The sequence below is a fragment of the Simochromis diagramma genome, unplaced genomic scaffold, assembly GCF_900408965.1.
Source record: "Simochromis diagramma unplaced genomic scaffold, fSimDia1.1 OVJJ01000305.1, whole genome shotgun sequence".
NCBI lineage: Eukaryota > Metazoa > Chordata > Actinopteri > Cichliformes > Cichlidae > Simochromis > Simochromis diagramma.
In genome coordinates this window covers 795459-815435 of record NW_024387169.1, presented here as the reverse complement: position 1 = coordinate 815435, position 19977 = coordinate 795459, and the positions used below count along the sequence as shown (strand labels likewise).

Below are 19977 nucleotides of genomic sequence, written 5' to 3'. Positions count from 1 at the left end.
TTTGGTGACAGGCTGTGCACTTTCCAGCATGTTGCCACTCCATGTCACAAGGCGAAAGGGATGACTAAATGACTCAGAGATCATCATATTAACATTTTGGATCCATTCATGGGAAACTCAAGATTTTAAGGTCCGATTTTAATGAGATTTTAAAAGTGAAGTGATAAAGACTTGCAAAATCAAAGGCAACGATTCCACCTTTATCGGGCTTATTCATTAAGACAGCTTTCCTAATACTATGTTTTTTCCAAATAAATAAAAAACTGGTGTTGTATGCAACAGTCTGCAAAAACTCTCCTGCTTTTGCAATTAAAGCTCTCCCTAAAACAGATGGGTGTCTGTGGAGTCACAAACTAAAACTGTGTTCAACTGATTTCATCAGAGGGTTGAACTTGTTTCTAAAGACATTCTAAGATATTTACATATCATATAAAGAAGGTCTAATAAAGCGCATCTTTAGTCTCATATTCATTCTTTAGAAATTGGGTGGTATCATCTGCCAGCTTACTGGTGATAATGGGACCAGAAGTGGATCTATGAACTCACTCACACTAGGACAGCTGACTGTGAGCTCATAATATCTTCAACACATTTCAATTTGCTTTGCAGCTTTCAGTAGGGTCATGCTTTCAAACTAGCTGCACAACCTAAAATCACCTCTTTTTGATTTCAAAGAGACAGAAGTCGTACTTCCCAAAGTGCGACCTGCATCGACCAATCCACTCAGTCATGCTGGTTTCCATGACCGGTGCAAAAGTATTGAATTACTGTGAGCTAAATAATTAAACTGAGCTTCCACGGCACTTATCAGTGATATGGGTGTTCTTGTTTTTCATCACCCAAATTGTATGAGTCACTATAACTTATAGTTGAAGTGTTTGAGTACCATTCAGCTGAAACGACACACTGACTTTGCTGGATGGGCCTGGACCCCTGAGGCCCATCCATAACACCAACACTGGTCCCTGAGTCACTATAGAGGTAAGTGACCCATGCTTCCCAGTTTCTGTGCTTGCTTTATGAAGAAATAAAGATAGCTTCTTAAAGATTTTTACAAAACTCTACAGTTAATCCATCTGTGCCAGGAGAATTTTAATTTTCCCCTTTAAATCTTTGCATGACTATTTAATATTGTTAAGCGAGTCCATAAAAGGAGTAACTTAAAGTTTTTCACTGATTTTGTTTTTAAAGAAGAATTTTGAATATGGTCTTCAGTTATATTACTCTTGACGTTTAATTTTAAAATATTTTTTTCCTTTTTATTTCAAGTTTAAGAAAGATACATTCTTCTTCCTTTTCTAGCCATTTTTTCAGTAATGAATAAAAGCTCCTTCAGCCCTTGAAATATAAATGTTTTTATACTTAAGTTGTAAATCTTTTAGATTTTTCTGTTCTTCTAATGATAGATTTTCTTTTTTTATGTTGTTGGAGCTTTTATAAACTATTTTCTAAGTTCGTAATCTTCATCAATTCTTCCTACGTGAATTTTGTATAATAACTGTATTCTATAAATTCTGTATTTTATTTATTTATTTATTTGTATTGCTTTTTATTATATTATTATATTATTTTTATTAAGTTTAGTGACTCGTCCATTAAAATTTAGTTGTTAAGTTGTTTATTTCAATAAAAATAAGTTGATGATCTGAAAGTGGAGCTGAGATCATATCATATTTGATTTCTGCCGTTATATGAACCGATGTTGTTCAGCAATTAATCGATTATCTTTGCTTTATTTACGTTTTGTTGTTGTAATTGCGTTGCTTTCTTCTTGTACGTAATATCCGGCGCTAGTGCTGAACTTCCTGTTTTCTTCCGCATCAATACCACAATAATGGCGTCTTGTAGCGAGGTTAGCGCTTTTTCCTTGTTATTTGTATTTTATTGAGGGTTTTTTTAATGGATAGTGGATACGGTGGATGGATGTAACTCTTTAGAGTGCGATGTGTCGTTTTGCTGACAGAAGTTGTGTTTCTTCGTCGTGTTTGTTGGTTAAAATGTCGTGTTTTGTGTACGAGGCTAACGGGAATTTAGCGGCTAATAAGCGTTAGCTTTCTGACTGTCAGTTGTTCTCAGGCGTCTCTTCTTCATTGAACAGTTTGAATTAAAACGTTTTACTTGTATTGATAACTGTCTTTGTTAGCAGGAGTCTGCTGCAACTGCCGAAGAGGAGCCGACTGAAACCGTCACGTCCCAGAAGAGAGAAGCGAGACTGCGAAAATTTCGAGAGCTGCATTTCAAACGGGTGAGCTGTTTAACTTCAAAGCTTCAGTCAAATGTATCGTAAAATCACAGAAACCTCATGTTTAACCGCATGGTCAGCAATTTGGGGTCCCAAAGGCCGGAATCGATCCACTGTAGTGTGCAAACCAGTGGCATGTGAAAAACAAAGCTTGAATATGACCAGTATATCTCAAACATATCTCTCACGAATGATATCGAATCATCTTGAGCCCGAAAAAACATTCCTGTCACAAAGCAGAAGCTCACAAGCACAACAGCTCTATAAAGATTGGGCAAAAAAGGACTTGATTAATCATACAGGGTAGTGACAATAACACAGTCATAAAGATGTTTGCAAAGCAGGTAATTTCTTTATTTTAATACTGCTTTGAAATTTTGCCATAAAATAAGCTTAAAAAAAACCACAAACCCCCCGTTGTTTTTTTTTAATAGCTTATTTGCTGAAAGTTTAACTTCTAAAGGCGTGTTTACAGCAACTCAAAGTAGAGCTCTTTTGGGGAATTGTAGGACTGAACGACAAGTTCAAAACACATTGTTATTGAATTGTAGGTTTCCAACAGTAGATATGTTAATGTACTATAACAGAAGATGTCTCTGTAAACATCTTCTAAAGATAAGTACTGTGTGTTACTCTTACTTTTCTTACCCATTTTGATCAAATTGGACCAGGTGTGACCCATGAAATGAGGTATAGAGGTTTACAGGTGTATTGTCTTTTTGTTTTTTCCCTTTTTTCTTTCATGCAGCTTCTCCTCAAACCTGTCATTTGTGTTATTTGTCAATGCAGAATGAAGCACGTAAGCTCAATCACCAGGAGGTCGTGGAGGAAGACAAGAGGTTGAAGCTGCCCTCAAACTGGGAGGCTAAGAAAGCCCGACTGGAGTGGGAGCTTGCTGAAGATGACAAGAAAAAGGTATTTCAGTTTTTCTGTAGTCCTGGGTTGGTACACTGGATGTACTGATATACCGGTCCTAATTTCAGGCTAATTAAATACCATCATACCGAAGAACATGCAAAATCCCCACCAGGACTCTTAAAGTGATTTTTAGGTATCCACGACAGCTGTATTAACTGCATCCTTGTCAATCTCATATCATCACTAGTGCAGTTGCCCCAAAGTCTAAAGTGAATCACCTCCAGGCATTGTCAGAAAATTCTGTTTCTCTTCTATGTAGCACAACATAATGTGTTATCTCATCACCCAAAAATACTGTGGCAGTTTTATGCTGGATTTACTAGAATCAAAATATCTAAAAGTTTTGCGGTGGTGCAGCTGAATTTTTCCCAGTTTGAGCTGATTTTTAAGTATCGTTTTCTGATTCAGGAGTGTGCTGCTCGTGGGGAGGACTATAACAGAGTGAAACTGCTGGACATCACTGCTGACGATGCAGAGAGGTGGGAGAGGAAAAAGAAGAAAAAGAATCCCGACACAGGATTTGCAGGTCGGTTGTTCCACTAAAGACAGATGCAGATTATTTTCTAATGACTCTATTCTTCTATTTATTAATGGCAAAAAATGTGTTAGAAAGTTGAGTCGGAGAAGGATGAGTGACAGATGACTTTATCATCTACTTGTGCAGTCTAACATTTTATAGTGTGGTTGTTAGACTAATTGGTTAAACATGCCATCATAATAGCAGTGGTTCCAAAGCTGTAGAAACTAGCCACAACATGACCCTGCGTTTGTATTAGTGTCATCGCTGGCACTTAAAAAAAACAAAGAGGAAATAGTGAACAGCGATAAAAATCTGTGGTCGATCCCATTAAAGATTTGCTCATATTCGCTTACACGGTAATGTTAAAGTGTCAGTAAAATATTTGGCAGCAGGAAAAATGTAACAGGTCTGCCCAGATTTAACCAGCAGAGTGATCATAGACAGTTGCACAGCACTCGCGGTGCATTTAATTTTCACATCTTAGACTTTAAAAAGCTTTTACAGGCAGTGGACTTCAGTGTGCTGGTAAAAGCTGAATGATTTTCTCCTGGAAATTTGAGTTAATGTATAGAAGCAAATATCAGCGAGTGATTCTTCATTATGTCCAAGACTAAGATATTTTTTTCCACTATTTACTTATTTAAATATGTCATATTTAGCAACAATGTTAGCTTCACGTCCTAATGGATATAACATTTTTAGTCCGTTCTTTGCTCAGAGTTGCTATAAAAAAATTCCTAAATCACTTATAAGCTGAAATTCCTCTTGTTGGTACTTTCTAGGCTAACGTCAGACCTCTCTGAGGTCTTTCTAAGGAGACTATTCTCGAGCACACCCTTCTATTTACTTTTTGTCAGCATACACAGATACTCTGCAGCTGACCTGTGTTCTTTGGAAGAGCCAGACTGTCACCAGCCTACCAAAAAAATGTCTGTTTGAATCAAGTTTGAAGCTCAGGCTAACAGCACCACCTTATTTAGCTTGAATCCTAAAAGAATTCTAATCTGATTGCATGATTCTCATCCTCTTTAACGTCCAGCATGATTGCTGAACAATGTTTAATACGGTGTAAAAATAGACCACGTCTAATGATTGTATTGGCTGAGGAATCCTTTTGCAGATGTTATAAGGTGATCAGATCAAACGGCTTTATTTTAGCCGTGGGCAACCCTCTTGTCACGCCAAAGAGCCTCAGTCCAATCGTTTACTAGATACTTAATTAACTTAATTTACTCTTGAGAAAGTGGAGCACCGTGATTCTCGTCTTCTGTTTAGTTTCCAATTTCTTTATCACAAAAACTTTGGGTGACATAGATGAATGAAAGATGCTTTGAGCCTACATTACAGCAAAATGTAGGGAGCCAGCTTCTTATGGAAATGCTTGTTTTTGCTATTTGTACCATTCTTTCTGTCCATTTTGGTGCTGGTTGGATTTTTTTGACTGTTTGGTAGCCATTACTTTTCATCACACCATCTGTACTTTTTCAGTGATGGCAAGGTTTAGTGTAGCTCCTATTGGAAGAGTTGGAATAGAAGGTGAATGCCTTTGTGAATAGCTTTTATCTTTATCTTTAGGATCTTTGTGACTAGGAACAACCTTTAGCATCAGGAAGCTTTGTGAACACAGATCCTGGCCTTACCGTGTCAGACCGCTCCTGCTTTAATCTGCTGGGAAAAAGAACATTTGCTGTGTCTCCTAAATATGGCTGCCATGTGTGGCATCAAAACCTCCCCTGAATTAAAACCTCTGGGGAGAAAATAATCAGCAGAGGGGCTTCAAAAAAAAGGGAGGGGGGGCTGAGGTGGAGAGATGCCTCTTCAGCCCTCCTTAACAAGCCGCAGATTGTGATTGCTGAGCCTCGTGCCTGCTTGCTGTTTGTTCCACTAATTATAACTCTTTTTCTTTTTTCCTTTCCTCCTCTCACACACAAACGCACACACGATGGACTACAGGATATGCAGAAGCCCAGTTCCGGCAGTACCAGAGGCTTACCAAGCAGATCAGGCCAGACATGGAAAATTACGAGAAGCAAAAGGAGGAAAGGTGAGTTGGGCCTCCGTCAGACCCCAAGCAACCTCTGTATTCTCCAGCCAGGTGGTGAGTGGCTGCTGGCAGGGGAAATATGAACGTATAGATATAGAGGCACACAGCACCTTACTGAAAGCTTCTTTAGTTTGCCTGGAAGGCACCAACTTGTTTGCAAAGACTCAAAATCACAGAACTGGGGACGTTTGTGTTCCCAGTACACCCTCCACTGGCATTCATCGTTGTCACACAGGAAGTCGCTGCAGTATAGCAATAGTTGCTGTCGCTTGGACAATACCACCACATCAGTCTCCCACCAAAAACTGTGCAAACTGGCCGAAGCAATGCCAAAATGGTAGCTGAGATTGATTTTTTTTTTTTTTTTTTTTTTGCACATCACCATGTGACAGGGAGCAAACAGGGAATTGGAGCGACAAAAACGAGGCCCATTGTTTTACAGATTTACTACTGGCGCATCTTTGTAGTAAAACCCCCATTAAGGGCATCACTGCATCTTGGAACCAAAACTAGAAGAAGAAGAAGAATCCTTTAATTGTCCCAGATGGGGAAATTTGGGTATAACAGCAGCAAGAAAGACACATATACAAACAAACAGTACACAAGACACAGAGCAGAAACATAAACAATTTTTACATATTTACATCAAAGGACAATGGTTACCAAAAACAGAGTACTGTACCGTTATTAAATTAAATAAAATTAAATGAAGTTAAGAGGCAAAATCTGGTTATAGTGTGAATCGGTTGATAAAATAGTGCAAGTTACAGCGCTGATCTAAACATCTATGTTTGTTGGGAGCAGTTCTGATTGTACAGTCTGACAGCTGCAGGGAGGAAGGACCTGCAGAAATGCTCCTTCATGCATCAAGGATGCAGCAGTCTGTCACTGAAGGAGCTCTGCAGTTCAGCAGCATTTACATGCATGGGGTGGGAGACTCTGTCCATCAGAGGTGTTATTTTGGCCAGAGTCCTTCTGTCTCCCACCACCTGCACTGGGTCCAAGGTGCATCCCAGAACAGAGCTGGCCTTCTTAATGAGTTTATCCAATTATTATTAACTAACGTATGTTGCAAGTTAGATTTTGTACGTTGATTAAAATAAATATTACATTTAACTGACTAGCATTTCTGGAGTCTTTATTAATCCGGTTACACAGAGCACTCAAAATATGAAGAAATGTCCTCTAACAGGACTAACTACGAATTTCCTCTAACAGTGTAATAAAAATGATGCATGAGGAGGTCTTTCTGTGACCCGAACTGTGAAATTTCCAGTCAAGTAAAATTAATTGAGAAAATGAAGCTTGGTGATATTGATCTATAACGCCCGCCATCATGTGTGTGCAAAGCATTTTCTGTATATTAATTCGCATATCCCTGATTTGCCCTGGACGATATGTTAACGTAGCTGCACACTCCAGAAATAATTTAAAGATATTTTTTTTTAATGTGGAGAATGCGCACCAAGGTCAGAGAGGAATTCACTGCCCTGGAGGTGTTTTCCAGACTGTAAAAGCCGCCACTTGCAGAACCATGAAGGATGCACCATCACGACTGGCCCCAAAGCGACATAATCTTCCCTCATTAGGATGAGCATAATCACAATGATGGGATAGAAAAGTGGATTTAGGAATGTTAAAGTGCCGATTATCTGTGGTTATGCATTTCTAATTGTTTTGCTGGTGCTCCACAGCGGTGAGGACTTCCACCCCACGTCCAATAGCCTGATCTACGGCACCCATGTTCCCACAAAGGATGGCATTGACCGCATGGTGGAGGATGTTGAGAAACAGTAAGTCACACTTTTCACGAAAGCAGTTCCCTATCCACTTCTGACCATCTCTTAATTTTATATCTACACCAGCCTGATTCACGGGGCAGACCGCTAAGATAAACCTCTGTACCCACTGATGCTCTGTGGTTACACAAAATCAAGCATGTGACGTAAAACAGAATTTTATCCACCTGTGGCAGTGTGGAAGAAAAGCCAAGCACTGATTTGGTTAAAGCTTGGTTATTATGATTGGTTTGCACCATCAAAGCTGCACAAAATGTTTGTTTTGTCTCAGGATGACCGTGGGTTCGTGTCAGTTAAATCCCTGCTTCCCAATGCTGGCACACCACAAACGCAGTGTGAAGATAAGCAAAGGCAATGGGAGGCAATCTCTGAGTGGAAGAATTCAACCCCGGACCATAAATTCTGGTCCAAATGAGAATAGGAGGCAGTTCATTATCTGCCACCTTCTGACCAAGGTTTAAACTGAGTTTTCAAATACTGGGAAGTTCAACCTGCTAAACTGAACATAACCGTAACCAAGCTGGCAGGGTCACGTCTTGTTATGCCAGGAAGAGGAGGTGATTGGTTGTGCAATTTGACAAGAAAGTTTGAGCAATAAGTTGGTGACAAGCAGCGGGCTGCTAACTGCCTATGAAAGCTCCGTTGTGCTGCAGTCACACCGAGGAAAACAGTGGTTGGAGACCGGAGCACAATCAAGATACTGCAAAATAGTTGCTTCAGAAGACTGGGACCAGGTGTCGTGTTCAAAGCAACTTATATGGTAATAAGACAAAGTTTGTTTGTTTACAGCCCACGAGTAAAGGGTCAATTACATGCAGTCTGTTTGTGATAATACAGAAATTAACTTTAAAAAATGTGAAATTTGTTGCTTGTCTTCAGACACAGAAAGTCACATCAAACTTCCAGAACCTCAGAGATTTGAAACAGAACTTCGAAAATGCCTCAAGAAATCGTGATGTAGTTTCAATCACTTGAGATCCATCAAAAACAAGTTGCACCCGTTGGTGAAATGACTGTACAAACCTTTGCTTAGTCAGTCCAAGTCCAACTGCGATTGTTTGTAGATGGGTTGCCTGACACTGACGAGCATGCAACGTCTTCAGCCTCTGGGTGACCTGTTTCTTGCTGCAGCTGCTTGTAGTCAGTCTCCGAATGTGGAAAAAAATCAGTGCGGTGACAACAAAACCACCAGTGTTTCATAATAGCAACAAAGTTGCCATCCTGTTGTTAATGTGACCGAGCCATTGCTCGTCTCATAAGTGACCGCTGGTTCTTGATATGATAATCATAACATCACATGTGACATCCATGAGCTATGATGCTTTTATGTATTTCAAATGTTCAAATATAACATTGTTTTTTGGGGGGGGTTTGAAAATTGTTTGCAGCCAGTGACTGGATGTCTCCTCCCTTGAAATTCTCCAGCAGACCTGCAGAGCCTTGCAGATGCTTTCAGTTCAGAACTTTCAGACAGAACTGTGTTGAATAAAGTTCGGAGATCTCACAGATTAAATGAGTGTTGGCCAGTCTGTAAGTGACCGACTAGGTCACGTGATGGTGGAACCGGGTCATAGTCGGGGCACTGTCAAACCTGAACAGCCTGTGTGCACGGCTAAATGTCAGACAGATGGTGTGATGCTTTTGCAAAGCTTTATGATAACCACACTGGAGGCTACTTTAAGGTGGCGAGACAAAGAGGTCTAACAGTACCTTCTGCCTCAATCACTTTTAATGTCACTCAGCTGAAGGTTTTCTCTTTCCTCCAGAAATCTTTGACCTTTTTGTTACCCCGGTCTTCCCCCAAGCTCTTCTATATTTAAGACAGTCGAAGGACTGTGTTGGAGATGCAACTGCAGGGCATTAGACAAGGATTCGGTTGCCAGGGTATGACGCACAACAATGCTTTGAAGACACGGTGGATGAGGAGTAGGAGCTCACAAATTGACAGTATTTTCCTCCGAGTACGTGCGCTAGGTTTTCCATCGCCACTCGGCTTGCCAAATTTAAAAATGCATGCTTCCAAATTATTGCCTGCAGCCAGTTATTGTTATTGGATCTGCCACAGTTGGAGGCCACGCCAGTTTATGAAAATGTCTCTAAGCTGCTTTTATTTTTGCTTTGTGTCAGGATTGAGAAGCGGTCCAAGTACAGCCGACGCAGGGCCTACAACGACGACGCCGACATCGACTACATTAACGAGAGGAACGCCAAGTTCAACAAGAAGGCGGAGCGTTTCTATGGCAAATACACAGCAGAGATCAAGCAAAACCTGGAGAGGGGCACAGCGGTGTAGAGCGTCAGGTCACTTTAGAGCTTCGCTTTTTATTTTTTCCTTCTTGCTTAAAGTCTCTGTATTTATGAGCGAAAATGCAGTGTTGCCAGGTTTTTGAGCTGACATATGTAATATTTTTTGTTTTACTTGTACAGTATGAAAAGTCTGTCTCTGAACTCTTATTTTTTAATAAACCACTTCCAATTATCTCATTATCTTGCACACTTGTTGTGCTTTTTTTTGTTTTGTTCCTGTGGCTGTTTCTGTGTGTGGTCTCATGACGAGAGAGATTTTGAGCGTGAGAATGAACTGTTAACTCACCATTGAATCTCTTTGGGGGCATGTTTAGCACAGAATGTCAGCCAACAGGGTTTCAGCGTAGGTGCACGAAGAGAACGGGACGCGGAGCAACAGTTGGGTAATTCAATTTATCATCTGCATCTTGCCACTAACTTCCCCAGAGCAGATATGTGAACACAAAGCCTTGTGACTTCAGAGCAGACATGCAAACAGCTTTACATGCCTGAACGTAGGGTCACTGTGCCCTCTACTGGATAAGCAGCGACAGGACAGAGCCAGAAGGGTTAAATGACATGAAATGTGTCCTTACTTGAAATTTATTTTATTTGGATGAGTCAGACCCTTAGAGTAAATTTATGAGATCTTCTTAAACACAATGCATGTTTACGTTTTGCTGATGAAAAGCAGGGGAAGTCTTCAGATTTTCCTTTTGATATCTGACTTGCTGTTGGTGTTCAGGTTTAAGAAGTTTTATCTGATTAGCCTGAGGACACTGGCTGTAGAAACATTGCATAAATTCAGTTGTCTGACACTTTTGATTCATTCACAGCCAACCGACAGTTGGTGTGTCCTATAAAGCAATACTGATTTAAAACTAAGGCACGACTGATGCCAGTGTCTGCTCATAAAGGTGGGGGGGATCATTGAGTCAGGCAGAAATGTCAGGATAAACCTGTCTTCTCACCTTTTCCTGTTAAAACAAGCTCAACGCTTGCTTTGTGTGTCAGTACTAAGTAATCAGCACTTTCTCCCTGCTATGAGTTTGTGTGCAGTATCTCCCATCAGAGTCATTAATCACAATTACAAGTCAGCTTACAGCCAGAGACGTTTAGTCTGGCAGTAAGGCGCTCAAAGCGGTGAATCCACCTTTGAATATCAGCTCAGATTTACCAGTATTGCACTGCTATTTATATTATATTTTGCCTGGAAAATATTAAATACATGTGCAAACATACTTTGAAATACATTAGGCACATCCTGAACTGTTCTCCAACACCACTATTTAAAATGTAGCTCCAAGAACATCCCCTTAAGAAAGTTGTTGCATTCAAAGTTGGCTGCCCATGGTGCCTACCCCGCAGGGTGATGGAGTATTATCACCCTTTGCAGTGTAAAAGAAAAACTACACTACAAAAATGTCTCACCCATTGGAAGCCAAATCTAGTCAAGTCAGGCCCAGTCAAGTAAATGTACAGCATTTTAACTAGGTGTTAACCTGGGCTAAAACAGAACAAGTGGAAGTGTCATGTCATGCTATGTTACAACAGGTACAAATTTACCAATAACTGTTCTAATAGATTTTATTTTAATGTTCAAGGTTTTGGAGATGCACTTTTTGATCTGCGTTACCACTGCTTGAATCAGCTGAACAAATCAGATCTGACAATTGAGGTCAGGAACCTTCTGGAAGCAGGCCTTTATATAACCAGCCTTGCAGGCAGTGGAAATGCTGACACCATGTGGCCATTTCAGATACTGCAGGTCATTTTCCAGCTGATTTCCAACTACTAAACCCTTGGGGGTTTAAGTGGGGAAAAAAGAAATTACACAAGTCTCTTTGGCACTGCTGCGCCTTCAAGTATGAAAGGATGGCCAGAAACAAGTATTATGTGAAATAACTTTATTGAGTTTATAAACATCACAAAAACACAAGGAAACAAAAAAAAAAAAAAAAAAAAAAAAAAAATCCCACCTGAACGATTCTTCACTTCTTCCCACATAAATCTTTAACATCTGAAAGAAAACACCGATGTGTGAACATCTCATATGTACAGTATATACAGCATGTACAGTGTCCATGTGCTCTGCCCCGCGAGTGCGGGTTTAGGTATGTTTGCGTGCACTCGAGGATTGGCCTGATCTGACTGGGATCCACTGGCCGTAGGGCTTCCTGCGCTCCACGCTGTCCACTCGGGGAGTTACCTTTGCTGTAGGAGGAGCTGCCGCTGTTGGCTTAGCAACAGAGTTCTGGAAAAAAAACAAACAATTTTTTTTTTTTTTTTTTAAATTATCACGAGTGATTCAGAGCAGTGTGAAACAAAGGAAGCCTCACTTTAGTTTAGGTCACTTACTTTAATGCTGAAAGCAATTTTTCCTTTCTGGGACGACCTTGGGCTGGAGACGTCATCAGGCTCCTCCTGTGTGCCCTGTTGAAAAACAGGGACAACAAGTAGTTACTCACAAGCCCCAAACTGGAGGCAGAATGAGCTTTGACAGTTTGTGAAGGTGATATTAGATTAACTGCTTCTAACACAGTTAAGCTTTTCTACTGCGTAGGTAGGTATATCTTCAACAAACTACAGCTCTCATGCAACCCCCAAACACTTAATCCAAGCTTCAAGGTAAGACCTTGAAACAGAATCTCAAAACAAATTATTAAAAATTTTTTTTTAAAAAATAATAAAAAGAAAAATATACAGTTGCAGAATGGTGGTCACGCAGCTTTCCCAACCCCTTAGCACACACCATGTGTACCAACTTATCTTTGGTATATGGAGAGGAGTTCTTCATCTGTTTTTAGCTCTATAATGCAGTCCACACACGTGCGCTCCATCAGCGAGTGGAGGGCTCTGCTAAATAAACAACCCACTTCAACTGCAAGCATAAATACATTTGTAATATCAAATTTTTACTTCCTTTCTACAAGGTGAATCAGTAATAACACATCTGAGTTGGCTGTATCTATGTGTGCAATTAGCAAGTATCTAAAATGTGAGATGTGACATCTACATTTGCATTTATTTGGCCTCTAGTGGAGAAAATGCAGATTGTGAAGATTACAAGGAGTACATTTTGTTATCACCCAAGTCACATGACAGCCCTTTAATCCCAGGTGCCGATGAGTGAAGGAGACCACTGTCATGTCATCTATGAAGACAGGAATAAATAAAGAGCATGTGTTCCCCTCAAGGTCCAAAAGGTTAAACAAGACAGGAAAGTCAACAACACAGACCACAATATAGTCACAGCTATAAAGTCTGAGTGCTGAATCATTTAAAAACAATGCATTAACCTCTACCTTGTGATTAAAAGTTAGAGAGCACTGCTGTGCACAGGAGATATTTCTAAGCTTCTTCATATCCCTCGTCTTTATATGGAAAGAAAATGCACATCAAAGTCTTTAGAGTATTAAAAGCTTCGCCTTCAGTGAATGGCAGGTTCCACATACAGGTAATGTTTCCTGCCACACTCACCTGTGCTGCGGTCTTTTCGGAGCCGTGTCTCACCCTTTTCTCTGGCTCACGCTCGGGTTCTGACAGGATTGGTTTCACACTCTCAGGAAGTTCCAGTTTCTCCACTCCCAGAATCTTCATGGCGTTTGCCTTTGCAGCTTCGAGGAGTTCCCTTTTATCTGCTCGACAAAAACCAAATGAAGACATTTAATACGAGCATTATTACTGCTTGCTGCCAATTTCTACTGATATCAACTAGAGCTTACCACACAGACTGAGGCTGACAGAACGTCCAACAGATCGGGATCGGCTCCTGGATGAGGATTGTGAAAATCTGCATCGATACTGGCTCACGCGGCCCCTGGACCTGCGGCAGGATGACCTGGATCGGGAAATTGAGCGGGACCTGGAGGGAGACCTGTACCGTCTGCGATGCGAGCATCTGGCTGGCGAGCGGCTGAATGAGCGAGTGTGGGCCCTGTAACAGCGGGGTGGGGAATGACTAGAACGACCTCTGCTGCGTCTGCTGTGGTCGTCACATCGACAGCGAGAGGAGCGTCTGTGGCAGCGGGGGTAGGAGCGTGACCTGGAGCGAGAAGACCTGCTCCTGGAAGAAGATGAGGACGATGAAGATGATGATCTGTAATAGCGTCTGCGTCTGTCGCGCCCTCTGTAAGAGCCTGAGGAGTGGCTGCTGTCATAGCTGCTCCTGGACACAGAGCGGGATATGGAATAGGATCGGGATGACCTGGGGCTTTTCTGGTCAAAGATCACATTGAGGCCATCGCTCTGGCGAGCACGGGCCATTTCGGAATGAGAGCCTGTTCCCTTGGCCATTATCTGGTCTTCTGCCAAAGGCTGGAAAGAGAAAAGAAAACCTGCATAAAACGACGAGAACACTAAAATTACTAAGCTTCCCCCCTCTCTCTCCTCCCCTGGTGCAAGTCCCTACTACTAGATTTACTAGCCCTGCGCAAATTTGCATAAATTCCCCTGAACCTAACACCTAGCACCCTGCTTTCACAGGCCTTCAGCTCCATTGTTCTCCTGCTTTTGGTTGTGCAAACACACACACACCCCGCCCCCAACCAGGAGAGATTCAGGTCTTTCCTTACCTGCAAAGCTACAATACACCATGGTAGTTTTTATGTGCAATATTTCTCATGCATGCCTGTCCATAAACATACATACATACACACAGAGTACATATATTTATATAGCCACACCTTACATAACATGCATAAAGTCTATATATACACACACACACCTCAATACACGTGTCCATATTTATGTTTCCAGACGTTTGTATAGTGCACTTTCTATACTGTGCGCTTTGTACAGTTTTTATTTTTGCTGCTTTTGTCTTGCACTGTCCACTTTTCTGCAATGACAATGCAGATTTTCCACTTGTGGGACTAATGTCGATTTGCTGCGTGCGCGCGGGCAACATTGGCATTTGTTTACTCCGATCCAAGGCCAAACCTCTGTGTTACAACCTTCAGAAATTCCTCCCAAATCGATACAAAAGACAGACAGTCACAATATATGGGTACACAAGTCTGTTTTATTTCAGTGTTTCAAACTTTACAGCGTTTGCAGACCCAGTGTCCATCATCCCTGCATTTGGCACAGGTGAATTTCTGACATGTTGCACAGGTAAACCTACTGCGATTCCTGTTGCAGCTCTCTTGCACCTGGCACTGCGTTGCCTTTACAGTCCCTGGCACACCAGCTTGCCTCTGTGCTAATATTTCCTTGTGCTGTATGAATTGGCAACGAAGTTCCTGAGATAGAAGACTCAGAAACAATCTTCTTTTGCCTGTCCACCCTGTACATGCCTTGTACAAAATGTAGGCATTCACCGCCGCCAGGTCCAGTATATTGTAGAAAACCGCTACTGGCCACTTGCGTGTTGCTGCTCTTACGGAATACATCCGCGCAAGTTGAGGAAGTTCATGCCAGACTTTATTCACTGTGCCCCTTAACGTCGTTTTGCGCTGCAGCAGTCTGTGCGACAGTGACAGTGAAATAAAGAAATTGTCCATTGTGACATTTCTCCCATCAAACAAAAACGGCTCCATCAGTTTCATGACCACGTTCTCTGCCAGCCTCTCTCCCTTCTGATCACTGGGGTCCTTTCCCAAGTAAGGAGACGCACTGCAGACATATTCCTCTTCCGTGGAGCCATGTTGGTTTCTTGTTCCATCTCCTTTTCAGATTCTTCTGAGGAGCTATCAGTGGCCTGCTGGACAAATGAAACCTCTCCTCCATCAGTCTGCTTCGTCCATTTCCTGAAGCAAGGCCAAAGCCTGCTGCGTGGAGAGGTTCTTCCTGCTGGCAGTGATACGGAGGCCATCCTGATGTGTGTGTGAGATTCTCCCGCCTGGTCGGTCTGCTTTTATGCACAGCACTGTGCTGTAGTAATGCAATGCCAGTCATACACATACACAGTCACAATGGAATAATGGAAGATCTGTGCTGAGAGTCAAGGAAGGTGTGAATGTGTGCCTTTCATAATTGCAGGTCAGTCAATGTGTGGGATATTTTGTATAGATACCGCAGACATTTGTGACGGTTGTAACACAGAGGTTTGGCCTGTCTTGGATCTGAGCTACTCTGAGTAAACAAATGCATTATGGTGGTTGGCACAACAAAAGCTGGAGGAGAAACGAGCTGACGACCTGTGAAAATCTCAGCAGGGATGATTAACACCTCAGAACTTGCACCAGAAAATAAAAAAGCCAGTAATTCTAGTAGGTGTTGGGTTGAGGGAAGTTACGCAAATTTGTGCAGGTTTAGTAAATCTAGTGTTAAGTGATCAGCACGTCTCAATAATTTTAAATACTTTACTGGAACGAAGTCTTTTTAATGTGGCATTACCACCACTTTCTCAATGACCTAGAGAGAAAGACCCCTAGAGCAAAACGCGACTGCAGACTACTGGTAAATCACATTTCAAGGCAAGCTAAAACTAAAAACTGCTCCCTGAACATTAAACAGCTTATAAAAGGAATACTTTAAGTTACATTCTGTGTTAGAAACGTGTGTCAGCGGTTAAAGTCTATTAAAAGACAGCATAACCGTTGCATAACCACTCTGCTGCCCCTAGTGAGCAAAGCAGTGTTGTGTAACCTCACCGGCTAAACCGGCTTGAACTGGAAAGTTCCAGGTTGACGTAACCCTGAGCTAACGCGTCTCCATCGTTGAGCAACATTCGCAAATAATAACTTATCCACATCACTCAATTTGCATTAGTCACAACCTTTTTTGTTTGTTTGTTTTTATCTGAAACAGTTTCGTGTAACTCTAACTTAGAAATAAAATAAAGCCAACGGCGCTGTTTGTCTTACCAGTTCGACTGTAACTAGAAGGTCTTCTTTCTGTTGAAGTCGATTCAAAGGACAAACGCTGTGGCAAATTGTTGCCCCCCAGAAGTATATCAAAAGACGAAAAGCTGACAGAGAAGCTCAAAATGCTCGAATTTGTTGGTTTGTAGCCAATTAGCTCAGAAAAAAAGCGACCGTAGCGTCTTCCTCGAAGTTTACTCTTCCAGCGTCGTCACTCTAATGTAGGCGGGGAGAGACCGCAGCGGGCTTTAAACCTGCTTCTGGAAATTTCCATTCACGTGACGTTCGCGACGATTGGATTCTTTTGAATGACTCGCGGGTTTAACGACTCTTTTTTAGGAACAAAATAAGTCGAGTTATCTTCCCTTTAGCGGCTTCTGCTTTTTTAAATCTCCGCAATATTCATTCTTCCTTTAATCGTTGTTTATGAATCGTGCCATATTTGTTTTTCTACAATCAGTATAGGTTAAAAACAAGGTAAAAGAAACCGATTCGGCGGGTAACTGATACAGTTGGTGAAAATAATCAAATCGTTCAGGGCGACCGATAAACCCACAGAGAAAAAAGCGCATTGAGGGTATTTGTGTTTTGAAGGCCTCAGTGCTGCAGAAAAAGCTGCACACACAGTTCTGAGATGCAGTAAAAGCTATTATTTAAGTATTATTTATAGAGGAGTTTAATCCTGATACCGAGCAAAGATTAGGATGGATGTATTCAGTGTATTATGTGCAGGATAGAGTTTACAAATGAATCGGCAATGATGATGATTTCATTACATTGCATTTAAACAAAAGCTTGCTGCAGCAAATAGCAGAGCATGATGCGGTAGGTGAAGGGAGGGGGGCAGTTTGGAGTTTCTAGAAAATTCACATAGACCTGAAAGATTACATTATATCTGCAGCATTATCATTGATAAAGGGATAAAAGATGCATCACAGCATCAGCAGGTTATTGCTGTATTACAAGTCTGAGTGGTGAGTAAACATAGACTAGACATCAGTGTGATTCTCCATATCATTTCATTGATACTCAACATAAACAGCCAGTAAATGGTCAGATGGATTACATAATACTTAAAATTTAACTGCACTTATTATACAGGAAGAAAACGGAATCCGTGAAGTGCAGAGGAATTATTTTGATATTACAAATTTACAACTTGTTCAAACCCAGTTCTTACTTAGCATCATCCATTTTGTTGGACTAAAAAAGAGTTGCAATGATTTGCATTAACCTATCCTTTCAAATAATGTTATATATTGTTATAGATCTTTTGGTATTGGTTTACTTTGATAGCTGCTTGTTTCAGTCGAGGTTTCTTTTAGGATGAGGGATGGAAAATCCTTTAAACATGTAGGGGGGCAAGCTTCAGCTGCTATAACTCAATCAAATGTGTCTTTGTTCTTGTTGAGTATTTGTTGAGTTGAGTAACTGATACTTTCTCATGTTTCTCATGTCTCCCTATCAGCGTCATTATCTTCCCTCCTCACTATTGCCCGTGTTTTATTTTGCTAATCTCTCTTCTGTTATTCATTTAGCTTTGCCTCTTTGTAACGTCTGCCCCACCCACACTGGCTTGTCCTCCTATTGTTCGTTGTTTTGGTTTGTTTCTCTTTTTTTTTTCGTTTTTTTTTGGGGGGGGGGGGACATTGGCCATCAAGTCTTTTCCCCTTTCTGTCAGTCTAAAGAACTCAAATGTCTGGGTAAAAAGGTGCAATTTCAGTATTATATTCGTTTTTCTTCATTGTAAAGAAATGTTGCAGAAACTCAAAGAAACCAGTCAGCACACATCTTCAAACTTAAACCTTAAGAGTAAATCAAATAAAACAAAATTTCAAAAAAGGCCTTGAAACTAATTATCCAAACTTTGTCCTACATAAAAGAGAAATTTTATTTTAAATAAAAAATGACAAATTTCACTATTTCCACATTAAATAGTATAAACCCAATAAGTTTTATGGTTTTTAGCGGAATAATAATTGTTTGTTTTTGTTGGTTTTTTAAATTGTATTTTAATGGTTTATTTTTGGCTTTTTGTACTTTGCCGTTGCATGTCAGGCCATGACTGAAGTCTTTCTCAGCAGAAAGGCTGTTAAAGTGACAAAAGACAATTAAAAATCTGCTTACATTCTCTAAGGCCATCCAGCGAAACTGAATTTAAGATATTATCAGTCAGCTGAATGGGAGTTATCATTGCGTCTTCAACCAGAATGGGTCTTCAACACCTTCTAGAGTCTAGAAGGTGTTGAAGACCCATTCTGAAATCTTAATGAATGATTCTTTCATATATTCTCCTTCCGTGAACGGCTTCCCATGCCTGACTATTTGCTAAATGGCCATAAAACCTGCATAGTTGAATTTGCAGACTTCATCCACTTCTTCAACTGATTTTTCCTCAGATCAGCCTTCCGCTTCAGTTCTTCAGCTTTATTTCTCTCCCTCCAGGTATTGTTCTGCAAAGGCTGTGTTTTTATTTTGGAAATGTCTTGCGACATTTGACATTTTATTGTTAGCCAATCTCTCTACACAAATTAGGCATACTGGTGGGCCACTCTGATCAGAAGTAAATGCAAATGCTCAGGATTTTCTACGAGTCTGTGGCCAGTGCAATCCTCTACACTATTGCATGCTGGGGGAGCAGTCTGAGGGTCGCTGATGCTGACAGACTCAATAAATTGATCTGTAAGGCCAGTAATGTTGTGGGGATGGAGCTGGACTCCCTTAAGGTGATGTTGGAGAGGCAGATGTTGTCCAAAAATAAAGACAATGTTGGATAATACCTCCCACCCACTCCATGACATGCTGGTCAGTCACAGGAGCACGTTCAGTGAGAGACTTGAGTATCAAAAAGCACCACTGAACGCCACAGGAAATCATTCCTGCCTGTGGCCATTTCCCTGTACAACTCATCCACTTAAGACACTGTATACTGCAATAGCTACACCCTTTTTGCACACGCTCTTCTTCTTATTCAGCTATTTATCAGTAAGTGACTTATATCTATATAAGTCATGTATATATTGTATATATTGTGTCTATTTCTTACTTAGTGTATTGTCTTTCTTTGTTACTGTTTATACTGGAGCACTGTAACCAGCACTGTAATTTCCCCTAGGGATTGATGATTCTGAAATGAATCTGCCCGAGCATCATTAAATGTTTCATTTTCTTCAGATATTTTTTTTTCCTGACATTTCTCCATACTTGGCCTCCCTGGGGTTGAAAGTCTTGATATGCTTATTTTGAGCAACAAAAAAATAAATAGTCAAAGGAGCTTCAGAACTGAAGAAGCATCTCGGATGAGAGGTGAAACATCTTCAAGCAACTTAAAGAAGTCCAGACGCTTTTCTTTGCAAGCTCCT

General features: G+C 40.9%; 2 protein-coding genes across 7 annotated transcripts; one reads left to right on the top strand and one right to left on the bottom strand.

Annotated features, from left to right (window-relative positions):
* The first annotated feature begins 1734 nt into the window (after nucleotides 1-1734).
* syf2 (SYF2 pre-mRNA-splicing factor) lies at nucleotides 1735-10007 on the top strand. The gene is made up of 7 exons (XM_040048925.1): nucleotides 1735-1852; nucleotides 2147-2245; nucleotides 3032-3157; nucleotides 3569-3686; nucleotides 5634-5724; nucleotides 7419-7517; nucleotides 9651-10007. The coding sequence occupies exons 1-7, from the start codon at nucleotides 1835-1837 to the stop codon at nucleotides 9814-9816; spliced, it is 717 nt and encodes a 238-aa protein (XP_039904859.1). The 5' UTR covers nucleotides 1735-1834; the 3' UTR covers nucleotides 9817-10007.
* Nucleotides 10008-11701: 1694 nt separating this feature from the next.
* On the bottom strand, nucleotides 11702-16852 carry rsrp1 (arginine/serine-rich protein 1). 6 transcript variants are annotated; one of them, XM_040048915.1, is made up of 5 exons: nucleotides 16619-16851; nucleotides 13535-14146; nucleotides 13290-13447; nucleotides 12168-12242; nucleotides 11702-12063 (listed from the first exon to the last, which is right to left on the bottom strand). In XM_040048915.1, exons 2-5 carry the CDS (start codon nucleotides 14103-14105, stop codon nucleotides 11920-11922), a joined length of 948 nt encoding a protein of 315 aa, XP_039904849.1. In that variant the 5' UTR covers nucleotides 14106-14146; nucleotides 16619-16851; the 3' UTR covers nucleotides 11702-11919. The 6 variants fall into 6 exon arrangements, 4 of the variants coding, with proteins under 4 accessions (XP_039904849.1, XP_039904848.1, XP_039904847.1 ...); XM_040048914.1 differs by having other exon boundaries at nucleotides 13535-14130; XM_040048913.1 differs by having other exon boundaries at nucleotides 13535-14126.
* Between the last annotated feature and the right edge of the window lie 3125 nt (nucleotides 16853-19977).